This window comes from Ascidia mentula, chromosome 2, assembly GCF_947561715.1.
Source record: "Ascidia mentula chromosome 2, kaAscMent1.1, whole genome shotgun sequence".
Lineage (NCBI taxonomy): Eukaryota > Metazoa > Chordata > Ascidiacea > Phlebobranchia > Ascidiidae > Ascidia > Ascidia mentula.
In genome coordinates this window covers 16954004-16972731 of record NC_138567.1, presented here as the reverse complement: position 1 = coordinate 16972731, position 18728 = coordinate 16954004, and the positions used below count along the sequence as shown (strand labels likewise).

General features: G+C 37.1%; 1 protein-coding gene across 1 annotated transcript; it reads left to right on the top strand.

Annotated features, from left to right (window-relative positions):
* The first annotated feature begins 10429 nt into the window (after nt 1–10429).
* LOC145889766 (uncharacterized) lies at nt 10430–12395 on the top strand. Its single transcript, XM_082980796.1, has 6 exons — nt 10430–10569; nt 10638–10811; nt 10971–11138; nt 11325–11477; nt 11567–11734; nt 11899–12395. Exons 1-6 carry the CDS (start codon nt 10491–10493, stop codon nt 12063–12065), a joined length of 909 nt encoding a protein of 302 aa, XP_082836922.1. The 5' UTR covers nt 10430–10490; the 3' UTR covers nt 12066–12395.
* Nucleotides 12396–18728: the final 6333 nt, after the last annotated feature.

Here is an 18728-nt window from a genome sequence, read left to right as displayed (position 1 = left end):
GTGTAATGACGCTCGGCAACCCACACCATCTTCTTTTACATTTTAAATCAAGGGACCACGGACGCAGCAATAAGTGATCCATTCACCCTATAAATATAAATAAGTTCTATTTCAAATACATTGATGGATCACATCGTAACCACAACAAACTGATATACCTATGAACATTTATCTAGTGCATTGTTTTCTCGCAAATCGAGATGTCAACGATGGACATGTTAAAGTGAGGGAGCAGTCTATCATTTATACTAAAGTTTATAACCAGGATAAACCTACAAAATATACGCCGTCATGGCGTACTGTGAATTGATATTGCTGGGTTATGGATATATACAGTCAAAAAAACAAAACATTTAAGGAAATATTCTTCGCTTGATTTAGAAACAAGTCTGAGAATAAATGGCATTTACTACACATGAACTCTTTTAAACCCCCTTGGAGTTAAGCGTAGCGTTACCATACAAGGTCATTGCAAAAGACAACGAAAAATGTGCTGGTTTGGAAGGATAAAAGATTGGTAAAAATGATAAGCACACAACATGGCGGATTCACATTGAAAAAAGAATATAGAGAATTCACGATGCTATTTCAAAACCCGCCAGCTGTGTCGACTAAAACTAGTATATGTCATGATCCACCATGTGGATCAATTATTCTCCTAATAGCAAAGCAAAGTGGAGCCAATAATATGAATTGTGTAAGCTGCAGACATATGGCCACTGTTTCGACCTAAAAGATTACATCAGTGCAGCTGGCGTGACTTTCAGACGACTTTGCTGATCTCCTTATAACCCTGTACCAAAAAAAAACTGAAGAAGGCCCAGAAATTCATTTTCTAGTTGATGGATATTTCAGTCCACAACGCCTTGAATTTCTTTAACGCGTTATCCCGCTTAACATCTTAACATTACTTTCAGTTGAAGTTAGTTTTCTATGTATGTAAATTGTTATCACTTTCAGAAGACACGGTTGACTTTGATGGAAACCGCTTGTTTCATTCAAGCAACCTCGACCTGATCTTGTTGGTGGTTTTAAACACCACTGCGGGAGACTAAATTGCCGCCTTCTTCAAAAAGAAGATATCGAATGTACATTATATATTTCTTTACAGCAATTTACTGGAATGTTTTCATTATTGCAACGTGAACAAGTTGGGGGAAAGTGTATGCAAGTACTCTGGTGGCTTCAGGTTGATGGACGTGTCTATGTGTGACAAAACTTTTCAACATGGTATAGCATTGAAACTGTTACAAATAAAATAATTTTACCAAAATCAATTGAAACCTTGCCAAAGTTTAAATGCTCCAACATTGCAGCATTGTTTGCATGTGCTAACTGCAGCCTGCGAGTCAAATCTGGCCCGTAGGGTCTTTAAGTTTGACTTGCCAGGGGTTAACACAAATTAATGTCACTCCGGAAACTGTCCATATCGCAGTTTAATGTAATTATTTTGGACAGCGGTTTTTTGTGTTACAGTATTTAACCGTTAATTAGAATAAGTGGGTTAGTTTTCAAATTGTTAATTTTTGACCGAGTCGAAAATTTTGCGCACCCCTGGTTTATGAAAGTATTGTCTCTACCGACTCTGTTCCGTTACCTAGTAGGCCTCTTGCTGCTGCAAACATAACGGTAAGATTTGTTTTCTACAGAAAACATTTTCCTGCTATTACGAGGATTGACTTTTGGTTTCCGGCATAATATTCCTTTTTCTCATCTGTTGCGAAAAAAGCTACCATGAGGATAAACAAAAATGAAAATTTATTTTTTGGAAGCTTTACTATGAGGATAAAATATTAAAAAAATGTAGCCGTGTTTATAAATAATAAACATAAACTATTATAAACATTGAAATAGACCCATATCAGTTTGTCGGTGATGTTGTGCTGGATATCATTCTTATGTCCAATCATCCCTTGTCGCAGTGGTTTTCCGGTTTGTCCGATGTATGCACAGCTAATGGGCAGCGCGCTGTGGCCCCTTGTTTGTGATGAGCTGATTAGCCGGGTATATCATGTTGCTCAATGCGCATATCGTGCCTCCACATGGGTATGTTTCGAAATTCATTTTGGTTGTTGTCCGCACAAAGGATCTGAGGTTTGGTGGTTGCCGAAAAGCGACAACAGTAAGTTGGTCTTGCATTTTAAACGCCGATAAAACGTTTCAATGAATTTAATTGAAATTTAAACACTGAGGTTTTCTAAGTAGGTGGTGGTTTGAGAAGATGATTCATTAAACCACTTGAATCAATAAAACTACGACAGGGGGCCAAATGCAAAAGTTTCGATTTCCATAAAAACTCTTGAAGTAATCAGGATTTGTGACGATTTCTAAGTTCTTCTTAGTGGGGTGACTCTTGCGCCATGCCTCAGCAGCCACAAAGAAATCGATGGGTTTAATATTCGACTTCTGCTATGTTCGTCGAATCTAAATTACTATTTGTATGTTCCCATCTCCACAAAGCACACGTTTATGGCCAAATTCTTAAATTTACAAACAATATTTGATGGGTTTACGCAGGTCGTTAAAACTTAACGTGGTATTACAGCGATAAGTTTATACACAACAACCAAATTACGCATTGGGTTTCCCAGGGTTTGGGTCCGACAAATATGCATATTGTTTACCTGAGACAATGAAAAGTCATGGTCCCATTGGCACAATGTATACGTTTGCTGAATCATGTACAAACGAAAAAAGTCCTGTGCTGCGTCAGCGTTTCCACAAGGAGATTTAACAGTTTGCATGCGGAAATATTTTGCCATGTGTGGGCGTGGGATTGGCAACATTGGTTAAGCGCCCGACCAATATACCGACAAGAACACGTGATCAGGAATTGTGGTAATGATAACCTAGGCTCGAATATCGGTGTGTTAAAACAGTGGTTGTACACGCGTGATTGCACGAGCAATCTGTATAATAACTATGATAACAACAAATCATTTATAATAACTATTTTAAAAAAAGGTCAAATTGCTACATCATTATTGCAAACCGCTGAGTTGTGGCTAAGTTGTGAATATGCTCAATGCATGTGTGGGTTAAACAAATCCAGTTTTCCCAGCGAACTGTTAGTGTTATAATCCATGTTAGAGCGTAAATTGTTTTCCCAGTTTAAGACCACCTTTATTTGCCGTCTGTCACTTGGTCGTTCGATTCTATTCGATACAACGAGACGCAATTCTAACTCTTGAATTCTCGACCCTTTTAACATTTTTTACACTTTTTACACACATGGAAGTTAAACACATTTTATTCGGATTTGATGACTAAGATTTTTATTGTGGAGAAGGCATTTGATCAAGCTGCTTATAGCAGAAGCCTCTTTACTGCCTCTACTTTGAATACTTTCAAGGTTTTTCAACACTGAACTACAAAAAATATATATTTGCAATAAACCCCCCCCCCCCCCCCAAAAAAAAAATATATATATGCAATCTAAGCACCAACAACAAACCTTCAAACACATTTCAGCAAAACATTAAGTTACCATCTTGTGTTACACAAAATTATAGAACAGAAAAGGAAAGAGTTTAAAGAAGAACTGTGCAAAATACTTTTATTCAAGAAATTACTGCATGATGAATATTTGCACTTGCTTTTCGGCATGACAAATCGACCTTCGGCATCAAATGTTATTTTCTTACTTTTGTCACAACGACACATTGGAAATAATCTCCACCTACTCAGATTGAACTACTCAGTAGCTAGAAGTTAAAATCCAAACAAAAATGTTTTGCACAAACTCAGAAACACGCTGTTTTTTGTTTTGTTTTTTCCCGCTGCTCGACAAAAATTCTAACGGACTGACACTCATCGCCACCGTGCGGAAAAATCTCTTTTATCGTACATCCGTTATTAAGAACAAAGACATTAGAGTAAAACAAATTTTTAGATAAAAATTTTGATTGGGCAAATGACTGTCGAATACTTTACGAGCACAATCATTTAAACTTGCTTAATTAAGGAATTATTACATAATGCTTTGTTCAGAGCTTGTGGCCATCATTGTACAAAGCTTTAATACAAACCATTTGTACTTGGCAACTACACTTTTCGGTATAATACTGGTTTTTACACGGAAATGGACCAAAGGGAAGGGCCCTGTGACCTTTCCTCTTTAAACTTGGCAATTTTTTATTCTCCCCAAACCCCCTTAAAGTCCATCCGGCCCATACTCTTTTTTCAAATTTTAGTGACTCATGCTGGTGGAGTGGGATTATACAGATACTTTGCGGTGTTGCAAAATTCATACGTATCACATTGACATCCCAAAAAGTGAAAATTTATGGATACAGCTATATGTTGATGGCGGCGTTCCCGTTATAGTTGGTGTAGTATATTGACACCCTGACCAGCATGCTATCGATTCAATTTCCACAGATGGAAAGTAATCTCTTTAAGATTCAAAAAATTTTTGTGATGCTCTATTTGTTTCCTCACTATCAATGCATTACTTTATTCAAATGTACAGATATGAGTGACGCTTGTTTGATGCTATGGTGGCTAAGATTCGGCGGAAGTAATTGATTTTGACAGTTGTCCGCCTGCGATTTAAACAATTTTTGATCAAGCGACTTGAAACTTTGCACACAAATACTAGATGCCACTACAAAACGAGCAGTGATAACCAAATTTGCCTATATCCTTAGATTCCTGTATAACTGACCTTACGAATATGTGAAGGTTGTCCGGCAAGTTGTGCGCTTGCGCAGCAGTGTACCTTGGCAAGAATTTACCACGTGAAACCACTGAGTTCCTGTAGCGTTGAGCTGGTTTTACCAGGGTCGTGAGTTCAAACCTCACCAGGAGCTTGGATGTTTTGCTCCGCTGCACGACATTGCGGAAAACATTACCGTGTGTCTGACCTTACGCACTTTGTAATCTTACCGTTGGTATTTCGCTTTGTTGCGCAATTCAGTTTCTAATTTTTGGTAAGAAACCAGAAGCCACAAAAACACTTCAACAAACCGCAATTTGTCCATTCATAACAAGTATCTTCATCAAACCTCTATTTACAATGTATTTTGCAGGACTCAGGTTGTAATTTTTAACAACGTGGTCTGCGGTGATTCTATCCTTGCACAAAATATTATTTAGTCTTTGTGGTATTTCGAAGGGCTGGTGCATGCCAATGTGATTTCGAATCTTTTAAAGTTTGTTTTAAAATACATTTTTAACAGATGTACCATTTTAGTTGAAAGATCTCTTCTTAGTTTTTAATTTTAGTGTTTTGTCCGATTTAAGGTAAATGTGTCATGAGTTATAAGCAATTTAAATGCGGTAACTTTACAACAGTTATGAATATGATATTTCGGCAAAGTGACAAAACACTAAAAGCCAAGAAGTAAAACGAAATGTCAAAAGTTCATGGGAGATAGCAATCGTATGTTCCCCAACAATCTGGATAATAAAATTTGTATGAGAAACTGCAGCGACAGCCATGTTGGCATTGAGAACAGGTTGGGAAGTTTCAGAACATTTACCGGTGCAATAACACAAGTCAATCTTAACTCTCCAGTTCCTCAAACAACCTTAATGTAAACAAAACAAAATATCTCCATGTACCATAAAACAACTACGATATTTCAGCAAACCATCACTACAAAAATATCTTAGCTTGCAGAAAATGCTTGGTACCTAATGCACCGCTGACCAGTCAAAAAACTAAAAAATTCAGAATTGAACGCAAACCTTTATCACATTGATCTGCACTCAAGTACTTTCCTTCGACAAAAAATTCAGCATGGCATCCTCCACATACACTGACTTTACAAGTTGCAGACCTGTATTTTCTACATTTCAAATTCAAACACGGATCATTCTTGCAGTGCCCACGGGCGACACCTGATGGACACTCTTCTGCAATATAAACAAGTTTCAAAAACATTAGGATTAAATCAAGTTAATTCTTTTTCATCTATATCAATTGAATTTATCTTTTGCCGTCCATAACAAACAAAGTAACTCTTAAACTAACCACATTCATCCAAGCATTTCACCCCATTTGAATATTGGTTTTCACGACATCTACATCCTGGTTCGGACAAACAAACTTCATGGCCAGCACAAGTCTTTTGACATGGGATGCGATCGGGAAAAAAGACTTCAGATGATTTACATTCTACGGAAATGTAATAAATATTGAATTTTGAGACTAAAAATGTCTTTAATCGTTCGAACAACATTACAAAATAGAATGCGGCGTAAAAACTTTTGGTACATGAAAAACAGCAAACTTTGCATGGATAAACAAGCATTTACTGCTGTCATTATCCATGCCTAATATACCATAGCTGATAACCCAGTCGACCTGTGCATTATTTAAATCCGCTACATGTAGCTGTAACAATTATCATACTTATGAAACACTTTGTGGAATTGTTATCATTTCTTTTATTTGAAATAAATTGTTGAAAAAAAACAATTTTACAATACCTCGTCATAGGTAACGATAGGTCTTACCGCAGTCTTTCGCTGAAAGTACCATTGATAAAAAGAAAAATAAGTAACCGCATCCATATTCTCTGTCTATTTGAATCTTACACTTCGCTTTTGGGTGTACATGACATATTGCTTCCGGGTTACAGTCTTCTATACATACGTACACAATTTCCTCACACAAACCTAATAAAAAAATTTGAGTTTTCAGCCATTTTGCCCTTTTATGCAAACCTTTTTTAAAGGTAATGTAGTATTGATAAAATGATTTAAAGTAGAACGTCTTTTAGGTAAATAAAACAATATTTGTTAATTTTGTTGTTTAAATCCAAAAAATACATTTAACCGTGAAATCTGTGAATGTTTTTTTGGCAGAAACTTTTTTTTCTTTGATAAGATTTGCATCCACAATACAAAACTTCATTTTCCTGGCATTCAATAAGTGTTTTGGAGAATTTTGTAACATTGCAACCATTTGTCCACTCTGGAGACATCATTGTGTCATCCCCCATATTATTTTCATTATCTGCAAACAACAAGACCATTATGCGACTAAAAAAACTATTTGTAAAGCATAACCACCATCATATGTATCCGGTAGCATCTCGTCTGCCCTGCCTAAATTTGCAAAAATAAATGCAAATATTACACAATTCCACATGGTTGAGTCAGAGTTGCACTAAAAATATATTAATTTAATGTTTCGGGATGTACTGAAAAAAATCATGCGTTTTAACAAGTATGCGCTAGTAAATGGCCGCTGTAAAGTTTAATATTTCACTACCTCATTTGGAAATGATTCACTGTAATTCCGTCTAAGTAACCGCCTATAACTCAATTGCCTAAAATATCATTCTTTCTGAACTAAAATAATTAACAAGGCATTGTATAGAGGTTTCCAAAAACAAGCAAAACATATTCCATCAACAAAACGTTTGTATCGCTCACCACGTGCTTCGGTAATGCTACACACGGCCTAAAGTATCAAAATTCTCGGTCTTTAGGCAAATCTACCAAAAAACAATATGCTCTTAGTGTGTAACAACGTTTTTGCATAAATAAACTAAATATTAAAGTTATAATATTGCAAATTCTTCGTGAAAACTAAGTTAATGTAGCCACTCAGAAACACGCCATTCGACAAAAATCCGAACAGACTGAGCATTAATGATACTTTGCGATGTTGCAAAATACATACTAGGCCTACCACATTGACATGCCAAAATGTGAAAATTTATGGATACAGCTATATGTTGATGGCGGCGTTTCCGTTATAGTTAGTGTAGTATATTAACACCCTGCATGCCATCGATTCAATTTCCTCAAATGGAAGATAACCTACCACATACTTGCTGGCTTCAACATAAACATTACAGACAGCAACTTAAAAACTCGTTCGAACAAACTATAATGCCTGAAAGTTTGAATAGACAACAAATCAATGACAAGCCAACACACACAGCACCTCTCATCGATCATAATGACGTTTATGATTAATACTCGTCGGTTGGCATGCGTTTCCAAAATCCATTAAACAAGTCAGTTGAGGTTAGAAAGGTAACAAGCATTCTGATGGTATAGGCTAAGTTGGGGCGATGCAGATGTGATAAAAATATAAGTAGAAAAAAAGCAAGCAAGCAATTCTTCTGATCAAAAACAAGGCATGTTTTGAAATGTATTATGACAAGCTTTCTAATGGTATAAGTTTAGTTGGGGCAGCAAATTAATGGACGAAGTTATAATCGATTTATGACAATGCACAGTGATATTTGTTCCGAATATAAGGTCGGTTTTGTTTTTTTATGTTTTTGAAAGTGCATGTCGTTCTATGCAATTTGTGTAAAAATCATCAACATCCATTGAGAAAGGGAAGAGTTACTGAAAAAAGAGGTTTTGTCAACCAGCGTCTCTTTTGTTCAAATATGTTGCACAAACCCAGAAACTCCTCTTTTTTAGAACACCTGGATTTGAACCCAGGATATTCTGGCCACTAACCCCGATCGGGTTTTTGGTATATGGGTCGGGTTCAGGAACTATGCTGCCAATCACCCGCCAAGAAACACCAATGCGCGACAAAATTCTTAATAGACTGTTACTCATCGCCACCGTGCGGAAAAAACGGTTGTATAGTACATCCGCTATGGGGGAAGTATAACATTAGTGTGAAAATTCCTGGGTTCAAATCCCGGAGTAGCAAAAAAAAAAAAAGAGATAAATTTGGATTAGGCAAATATGTTGGAGTATTTTGTGTTAGGTTTGGTATATATATGTAGATATACGGATCTGCGTCGAATGCTTTGCAATCACAATCATGCTTTACTAAGGAATCATTACATTATGGTTCGTTTCGACCTTGTAGCACCATTGCGCAAATCTTTAATATAGACCATCTACACTATCTATGAATATCTCGGAGACTTTTTGTACCAACTTTCCGACGAGCCACCAGATAGACGGCAGGAATTTTATCAGATTTTGTGTTTCTCTTTGACCCAAATTGGTGGCTTGGGTTTAAATATACGTTCTTTTGAATAAAGAGTATCTCTTGTTCTATAGTGGCCTCTCATCACAGCAAGGATTTGTCATTTAAGCTGTGTGAATAGTTCTTATAATTAAGTCGTGACTTTTTTAAACCCGAAAAGAACCCAAACCTGATGATAGAAACTACGTAACAAATCTTCCTGTCGCGTTTTCCAATTTGACTGATTCAATCTATTTCAAGGGGCACTGTTATTTGAAACAAGTCAATTGCGTGAGGCCACGGCGATTGAACTTAAATTGATGTAACAGGTTTAAAATTACGTTCTTTTGAGTAACGAGAACCGCTTTGCTGCAGACAGGGTGTGTACACGCACTGTTTCGACCTGTAAGGTCTCATCAGTGCAGCTGTTGAGTGGCACTGTGCTAGCTTTCACACAACCGCTTTGTTCTCTAAGCTTTAGGTTACACGCTGTGGTGGGATTCAGCCGGTTCGCACCGGTTCGCGCGAACCTGCTCCTGGAATTGAATGACCTAAGCGAACCTGTTGTTGACAACTTCGAGCACTGTATTCCCGCGGTTACTGTGACGTGCTTTCACCTATAGCTTACACGGCAGGGGTTCTTCTTAGAGCGTTTGTACTGTTTATAATCCGTTGGTCGTTCCTCTCAAAATACGATTTAACATTGCAGAGGGAATATAAAGTGTTTATTTTCACTTTATTCAGTTTACATTATAGCAAAAAAAACATATATTCGATTTGCAGTGAAACCGTGACGTAAGCTTCGAGTTTTGTGTGTTGGTTTGTTGTTTATGGCAAAGCGGGAATCTTATTTAATGTTTTTTAAACTTTATTGTATAGCATTGGGACGTTTGATGCAAAGGTTTATTTAAAATGTTACAATATTGATATAGCCTATAGAAAACATTGGACTTCGGCACAGCAAGAAAACGTTGTCCTGGTTATCGTTTATTTTCTCAACTTCGTTCAGCAATTTGAGCATGTCGATTCTATTATTTTGCGTTCAATGCACTCAGTGATTCGTTGTTTTAACGCGATTTAGTTTTTATAGATGGGAAAAAGTTTTGCTTTTCTTGGTTCACCTTTCATTATTTGTGCATGGTCATACTTTGCGACTTCAAAATCTCCTGATTATTTCTGATAGAGTAGGGAAAGTTTCGGGCATTAATTTTTCAATCTGTGTCAATTCAAAAAGTTATTACGGTTGAGCACAAACGCATAATTCGGGTTTGAATTGAATATCGGTTTTTGTAAACGAAAGCTCGCGTTGACCTCTGTCGTCGTACGGATATTGGTTGCACTAGGGTTCATTGTTTTGCTTTGCGCTCTTCTTCGTTTTTATATTATTTGCTGTTGGAAAGCAAAGCGGTTAAAAACAGTACTAACCACTACGTGGAGTATTTTCAAGGCGTGCACACAGCAGTTATTTTGGAAACAGTTACTTAAATTATTGATCATATACATCGTAACAAAATGTTTTCGTTGTTTCGCAGCGCACAAAAAATTATTCTATTTTTGCACCGTAAATTTCAAGTAAACGTTTAAATACCCTATGGCGAAATTATGCTTCTGGTTGTTTGTTCTTGCAAGTATTTGCAATTATGGCATCTTTGGATTGCATAACCGTAAAGGTAGGGTTATAGGTTTGCTAAACCTAATAACTGTTAAATAAGATCCGCAAAATCGCAATTGTTTTTAGTGTTTGAGCAACTTCTGACATTAGATCCTAACGTGCCTTATACATTTGATGGATGCAATATTCAGAAATTTTCTTTTGAATATATCTCATGTGATAAAAGTGTCACCTTGATTTGTGGATGCCAAGGAACCCAATTATTTGAAGAAAATTGCAGATACACCAGTTCGATTGACGGTTTAGTGCAAAATTCATTTTAAACGTAAAAAATGTATTGTTTAAAAGATTACTTTTTTGTACTAAAGCCAATGTAGATTTGTAAGGGATATATATTTGGTTTATAAAAGACATTTGGTCTGATAGAAAAAAATTCCAACGCGATAAAATTATTTTTAGAATATTGTGATGAAGATCGCCGGTATTTTGTGTGCATTGAAGATCCCTGTAAATCCGGTGCAGCAAGGTTTGCGCATAAAACTAAGGCACAATGCAGGTTTATGATTATTAGAGAGTGTAGAGATTTTTCTGTCAACCGTGGGAGTAAATTCTCTGAAAAAGAATATGGTGAGCATCTTTACATGTGTCCTACACTTGATGGTAAAACTTCAGAATCGTTACCAAGTTTGAAGTACAACTACCAAATAAATTAAACAGTCAAATAATTAGTTAAACTAAGAACATTTTCTCTTTGGTACATCGTAGACTCAAGGCCTCTGTCTGGTTCAAACATTTAGATTTGAATTTTTGTAGAATGTTCTCCAAATCAAATTTATTACTCGAGTAGCTACAGATGTGAAAAAATTTGCACTGACCAAGAACACATTTGTAAATATTATCCAGTAGGACAATGTGGATGTCGTGAAGATTATTATTCAACTGGAGTTGGATGTGTGGAACAATGCGGTAAGTTTTTATGCTCTTTGTGAAAATCTCTGTTAAGTTTGTTTCTTCAAAGGAAAATATACACTTGTATTTTGTTAAAACACTTGCAGAAAAATGTCCACCAGGTGTCGCCTATGGGCAGTGCAGTGAAAATCCTTGTTTGGGTTCCGAATGTAGAAAATACACATCTGCGGTTTGTAAAATCAGTACGTGTGGAGGTTGCCATAACGAGTACTTTCTCGGAGGAAGATACATAAGCAATGAACAATGCGACGACGGTTTGTTGAATCAAAATTTTCTATCATGTCGGGGTGGCAATTAATTAAGAAACAAAATATTTCACGTTTTGAAACAAGCAAGATGAAACACAAGCGAATAATTCCTCCACGTTGTGTTTGTTTAATTTAACTTAGTATATTGTAACGTTGTTTACCTATCATAGGTTGCGTGAGAAACTGGGCAATTGTAGTGGACATCTGTTTCTGTTTTGGCATATGCTCTGAAACTGCAACCAACTGCTCTCAATGTACAAACGGCTGCCACTGCAAAATCACGTACGATAATGTTCCACCATTTTGCAGGGGAATTTACAATTGCCATCTTCCATAGATAAATGAGCGAAGGTTTTTTGCTTTCTGTTGATGCTTGAATTCAAACTTTGTTTCGAGTGCATCTATAGATATGATAAACATTCTTTAAATTGTGCAACCATTAATAATCAGGATCTTGTAATCTGAGTCTGATTAACGTTCAAGCAATAACCGCGCCAAACGAATTTACAACAATTTCGAATAGCAGCAATATCAAAACTTGTAACACATAGAGTAACGATTTTGCATTGTTATTGTTTGTTACTTTTTTGTTATGCTCCAATGGTTGATACAAGTGTTTGAAACAAAGTGTTTATGATTACCGTCAGTTGGTTTATCTTTTAAAATTGTGAACAATCGTTTTCGCTTGCATTTAGGCATCATTAGTTTTTGTAAATAAAATTCACCAAAACACTCGAAGCTACATGTACCTAAAATAAGCAAATAAATAAAAATAAAACCAAAATGGTTAGCACGATGTCATCTACAACTGCATCTACAAAACTGCAAACTTCACTGCAGTGCTAACAAAAACTAATTTCCCACTGAAAACATGAAATTGTGTCAAGAAAAGTAAAATCGGCTCACTGGCACCGCTGGGTGTTTCAAAGAGCTAGATCAAAGCCACCATTATCCGACAAGTCGCTCTAACGCTCTATTAACTGAGTTATGGAGATCTCGACAAATCAATCGAGATTTGTATTTCCGACAAACGACAACAAAGCGAATATTGGCAAAGAAAAAAGTTTTCATAGTCACGCCACTTCAGTATACTGTTACTAGGTCTGACTGATATAACAGATCACTACAAACCCAAACGAGAAGAATCAATTGCATTCACTTCACAAGAATATTTTTAAAAACCCATGGAGTTCAGCGACGCGTTACTGCGAGGCCTTTGCAAAAAAAACAACGAAAAAGTGATTCTGCTGGTTTAGGAAGATAAATAGTTTGTAAACATGATAAACAGAAAAACTATTTCAAACCCACCTGCATTCTCGACTAAAACGAGTTTATGTCAGATGGACGGCGAGGGTGCGTTCTTTGCTCAGGGACATTACATGACGTCATTTTGGGTGTAATGTCATACCTCTAACCTCGCCTTTGTATTGAATTTAATTTAATGCTTCCAAAATTTCGAGTTATATAGCGAAAAATACGTTAGTGGTTGATGGTGGCGAATTAATAAAATCAGTTATGGCGCGATCTCGTAGGCAACGCTTCTGCCAGGAAAAATATGGTATATGACAAAATAACTCTGTTGCATAATTAGCTAATTTGGTCATTAAGCCTCATAATTTGACTACTTCTATCTTTTGCTGTGATTGGACAAAACGGCAATGCTTAATTGACGGTTTGCATCTGCTGTGTTTTAAAGGTTCATACATCACGTCAGCGATAATGAAAGCTTTAACCACAATAACACCCTGACCCAGTAATTGATTTATTATTACGCAACTAAATAAGACATAATAGGTCGAAACAGCGGCCAACTGTCTGCAGCTCAAATTAACATAAAATTCGTTTGTTGCACATGTTCACTTGTTGTGCCCTGTTTAATGTAAAACTATTGTTACGGAATTATTTCGGCAGCTTTGCAATTAAGCGGTTAGATGTTTTTGGGTGGCGATGTTATCCCCCAATTAACCCTTCTACCTAATTCGGTACTTTGCACAAAACTGCCTCCCTAATTCTGATACTGCCCAGAACCCTGCAATAACGGCTCACCACAAAGCCAAAGTAACCCAGGCTGATTTAACTTATTGGACGTCGTGTTCAACTATAAAACGAATAAAAACAGTACAAAATGCCACTGGCCAAGATCTCGATTGCTCATACACAACCCCTGTAAAAGAGGTGTTATCAACGCGACGCCCAGAAGAAGACTCGCCCGTTTTAGGGCAATCGTTCGTTACATACAATCGCTAACCAATCAGGATGCGCCTTTCCGACACGCGGCACATCCGTGGCATACAAAAATAAGCGGAGCGTAAAATAATAGGATAGGGAGGGAAGACGAAGGTAATAAAATAGTGTGGTGAAAGTGAAGTGCGTGCCTTAAAAGCGATATACGTGGGTAAAACAATATAACAAACAACGTGGTAACAACGAAAGAAAACAGTGAAATTATAAGGTGACAGGAAGAAAGGGGAAAACAATGAAATACAAGCAATAAGTAACAAAAGTGTAAGGTGACGTGGAGGAAATAAAATTCGTTACACTATACTAAACTGTATTATATGCGCAAAAGATCCAAAGTAGTCAATGAGAGCTGGAGACAGGTGTACACACTGTTTCGACCTGTAAGGTCTATGTACCTAGTTTGGTACTCAACATATCGACGACTGGCCGAAAGATACCACAAAGTGAAAATCTGTTTGCCTGCCAGTTTACCAGCTAGCCATGTGCCACAGTCACCAGCTGCACTGATGAGACCTTACAGGCTTGTTGTCAGCACTCTGCACGACTAAATCTCGCTTTCGAACGATTTCGTTCGCAACGGTTTAAATAAGTTAGTAACTAGTTAAGCTACAGAAGTCACAGAACTGAGACCGACACGTCGTAAAACCGAAATTGAATACTGAAGAAAGTAACAGAAAGCAAGGTTTTACGACCTGTGGAGCAATATTTGCCTTTGGAACAGACAAACTTAAAATAAAATCCCCGACGAAATTAAAATAAAGTGAAACACTACGTTTTGTCGCAAAATTCAATTTAAGAAGGGATTTATTTGAGTTGACGTCATCTACTCTAACAGCAAGCTCGTTTAGGCAAAAACATTTCACGGTTCAGTTTGCAAAAAGGCGCAACGTAGCAATTGGTCTCGCTTTGTGCTGGGTATTCGCCGAACCGCAATTTGCGTCATGCTCAGCAAGCTAGTCAACAACGATTTTGGTTCGCAGTCTACAAATATACTTGTAACCTGTAATTGGGTCATTGTTTTGTCAGGTTTGAAAGTTTTTTTCAGTAATGACATTTGTCTATAATAGTAAGTTCTGGCAATTTTCTGAAAGGTCATCTTATTTTTCCTCAATTGTTTCATTTGTTGTGACACGTAAGTGACTAATTTAGTTTACGCCAAAATAAAACTGCAAAAGCGTAACAGAAGCTGTTTGGAATATATTGAACCTTTTCAAATTTATTTAATAGTGGGTATACTGTGTTAATTTCGGTATAGTACAAGGTGATAACAATTACAATATTTAGTAGTAAGGATACTTGCAAGCTTGATGATTTTTCAAGCAACAACTATGTGTAGCGAAAGTTGCAAGCTCTTGATTTGAAATAGACACATTCGAGTGTAAGTATCCATACTGTAAATTATTTCGTATTTTTATGTTCCATAAATGAATGTTTTTGCATTTGTTTCAGGAATTCTCTATTTGCTCTATTCAGGGTGTATTTATTTTATGTACAAAAATGTTTAATCTTCGACTTAAGCGGTTTTCCCTTCAAGATACCTCTGTTGTTCTCAAATTCATCAAGGAATATTACACAAATCTGGAAATAGTTCACAAAATGTCTGGAGTCTCTCCTCAGGAAACATATCAGTTTCACAGATACCGTTGTTTACTTGCCCTAAAGCAAAATCTTGCTATTGGTATTTTTCAAAAACCAGATGAGCTTGCTGCTATTAACATGGCTACGTTACACAACAGAAACCGACCCAAAATTGATTTGGATCTTTATTTAAGAGAACGTGGATTTCAACCCTCAAAAGAGTGCCAAGCTCTCACACGATTTTACAATCTTTTCGAGATCGACTTCTTCTCCAAGTTCAACATCGATGTGTACGCTGAGAGTGGACCGAGTTGCGTAATTCCAAACCTACGAAATAAAGGAATTTTACACCTAACCTCAACCACTTTAGAGAAGTTAATCTTAAAACAAAACTGCAAACTGATGACTGCACTTACAATAAATACACCCTCATACAAAACTGCTGTGACCAAAGGTTTCACTCCAATCAAAAGCATTGCGTATAAGGATTATGTGGACAGCGAAACTGGAGAACATTTGTTTACAAACAACGTTCGGGACGAGGATGAAGCAACTCTATTTTACAGAGACTTTCGCAAAAAATAATATCATTTGCTCGGCTCTGTATAAAAGCATTTAAGTTATCCAACATCTCAGACGTAATAAAACTGCAAAATTTGTTCATATTTCAGCATGGCATGTGTTATGTAGTATTTTTAAATTTGGGAGACAGGACTAGTACAACCGAAGGAAACCTGTGATGTTGCAGATATTCCGTAAATAGACGACACTATTGGTTGAGCTTTGCTTGGCCATAGTGTTTCCACCTTGTTTTCTCCGTAAGGTTACACCTAGTTTGATGCCCAACGGATGACGGTGATTGTATAGTCACCACAAAGTGGAAGTCTTTGCTTGGCCGTTTGGTCAGCAAAGTCGTCTGACAGTCACACTAGCTGCACTGATCAGACCTTTTAGGTCGAAACAGTGGCCATCTGTCTGCAGCTTACACAAAACATTTCTTAAATTCTCTATATATTTGGAAATATATTTGGAAGTAATTTGTCAGCCAACATTCTTGAATGACTGGTTTGTGTTTTAGCAGTCAATGAAAGTTTATGTGCATTTAAATTTAAATTGCATGTCGCAAAATATGCCAAAGTATTAAAATTTTTGTTTGTTCTTGTCACAAGATTTATAAGGGAAGCAAAAAATAAGATACCTTTTTGATTTTTATAAAACAGTTAATAGCCCTTGTGACAGAAGCTCTGTAAATGAACAATGCGCAGTTTTATTTGTCCATCAACTCGTTCTGTGTTTCTCTTTGTGAGCATTGAAGCATGACATGCTTGAATGTGACTGAAAACAGAGAGAAAAACTACGGAACATATTGCAGTGAACAGCACTAAATATAGGGACACAACTCACGGGTTTTCTCATAATTTCTGAGTATAAAGAGACTGGCCCATATTGCTATTAACACTGTCATGTTTAAAAAAAGACGTTTCGGCCAAAACTTATGTCATCATCAGTTTGAATGACGCGATTTGTGTAGCTCCATGATGACAGTGTTGATAGCAATATGGGCCAGTCTCTTTACACTCAGCACTAAATGTGATTAGACAAATTATGAAAGCAAGCGATGTAGACGAAGGGTCGGATTGGCTTAAGACGATACGCACATCTCTCCCTGCAAAAGCGAAGTCGATGTAAGTACAGACGAAAACAGACCGTCAACGTCAATGCAGGTAATCTACACCAACGTTACGAGGTAACGAAAGCAATAGAAGTGTGATGACGCTTGAAGGCGCCTCACACCTTATGGGTTTACATTACAAATCAAGGACAGCGACAATAAGTAACCCAGTCTCCCTACGAATATAAATAATCTCTATTTTAAATACATTGTTGGATCACATCGTAACTATTACAAACTGATATATCAACATTTATCTAGCGCAGTGTTTTCCCGCAATTCGAGGCTTCAAGATGGAAACCAATTTCGAGAGACAAATTTGAGGTGTATTTTGGCTTTGTCTGAACACAGATGTCGTGGACACAAAGGTGCCTTTGATCGTTAGATCTGACAATACACAACCCGTTCTTCGACCAATGTCTGCCTCGGGGAGGTTTTCAACTTATCACAACATAACATGATAAGACCTTAAGGGCTCTGCACACCAGACGCGGTTGACGGTAGAGGCTGGCGATGCGGTGCCGTCGCGGTTTTTTCGCGCGTCGTTCGAAGCGGCAGGGGGCTTCACAACCGCAGAGCGGTTGGCGCTGACGGCAATAAATCATTTTTTGTTGCCACGAAAACTAGGCCAATGTGCCAGCCAATTTCAGCGTCTCTGCATCGTAAAATGTTGTGACAAAGCCAATTATCGTTTGAACATTTAAATCTGTAATGAAATAAAATATTTATGTCTAGTGTGTTTCCTTAGCACAAGTGTAAAATGAATAATTTTGATTTAGTTGTGATATTACTGCTAAATCAGCAAGTGATATTGTTAGTGGCACTGATGTACAAGATTTTGTACCCCAGAAGGTAAGTTGGTTTGTACATTGGTTGCTCCAAAATGAACTTTATGTGTCTATATGCATATTATGTGTAATTTGTGCAGGGAATGGGTCAAACCTATTTTTCAAGACCGAGACAGATTGGGGGAATTTAATTTGGTGAAGGACATGTATGAAGATGAGGAAAGTTTTCAAAAATATTGCCGAATGAATGTAGCAACTTTTTGTGAGTTGCTACACAAAGTGGAACATTTGATAGTGAAAGAGGACACCCATTACCGGAAAGCCATTTCGCCAGCACAAAGGCTTGCAATAACTTTACGGTAACTGCAGTAGACTTTACAACAGCATAGTCATGTGAAACACTAATTATTTTAACTTTACATTGTGTAGATATCTTGCTACTGGTGATTCCCAGTCAACCATTTCCTTAAGTTTCCGGGTGGGGCACTCAACTGTCAACAAAATTATATTCGAAACATGTGAAGCTCTTTGGGATGTGCTGATGCCAGAAGTTCTCAAACCACCATCAACGGAGGAAGAATGGAAGAGGATTTCTGATGAGTTTAATGACATGTGGAACTTTCCAATGTGCTTAGGGGCCATTGATGGCAAACATGTCATTATTCAAGCACCTGGAAATGCCGGTTCGGAGTATTACAACTACAAAGGCACACATAGCATT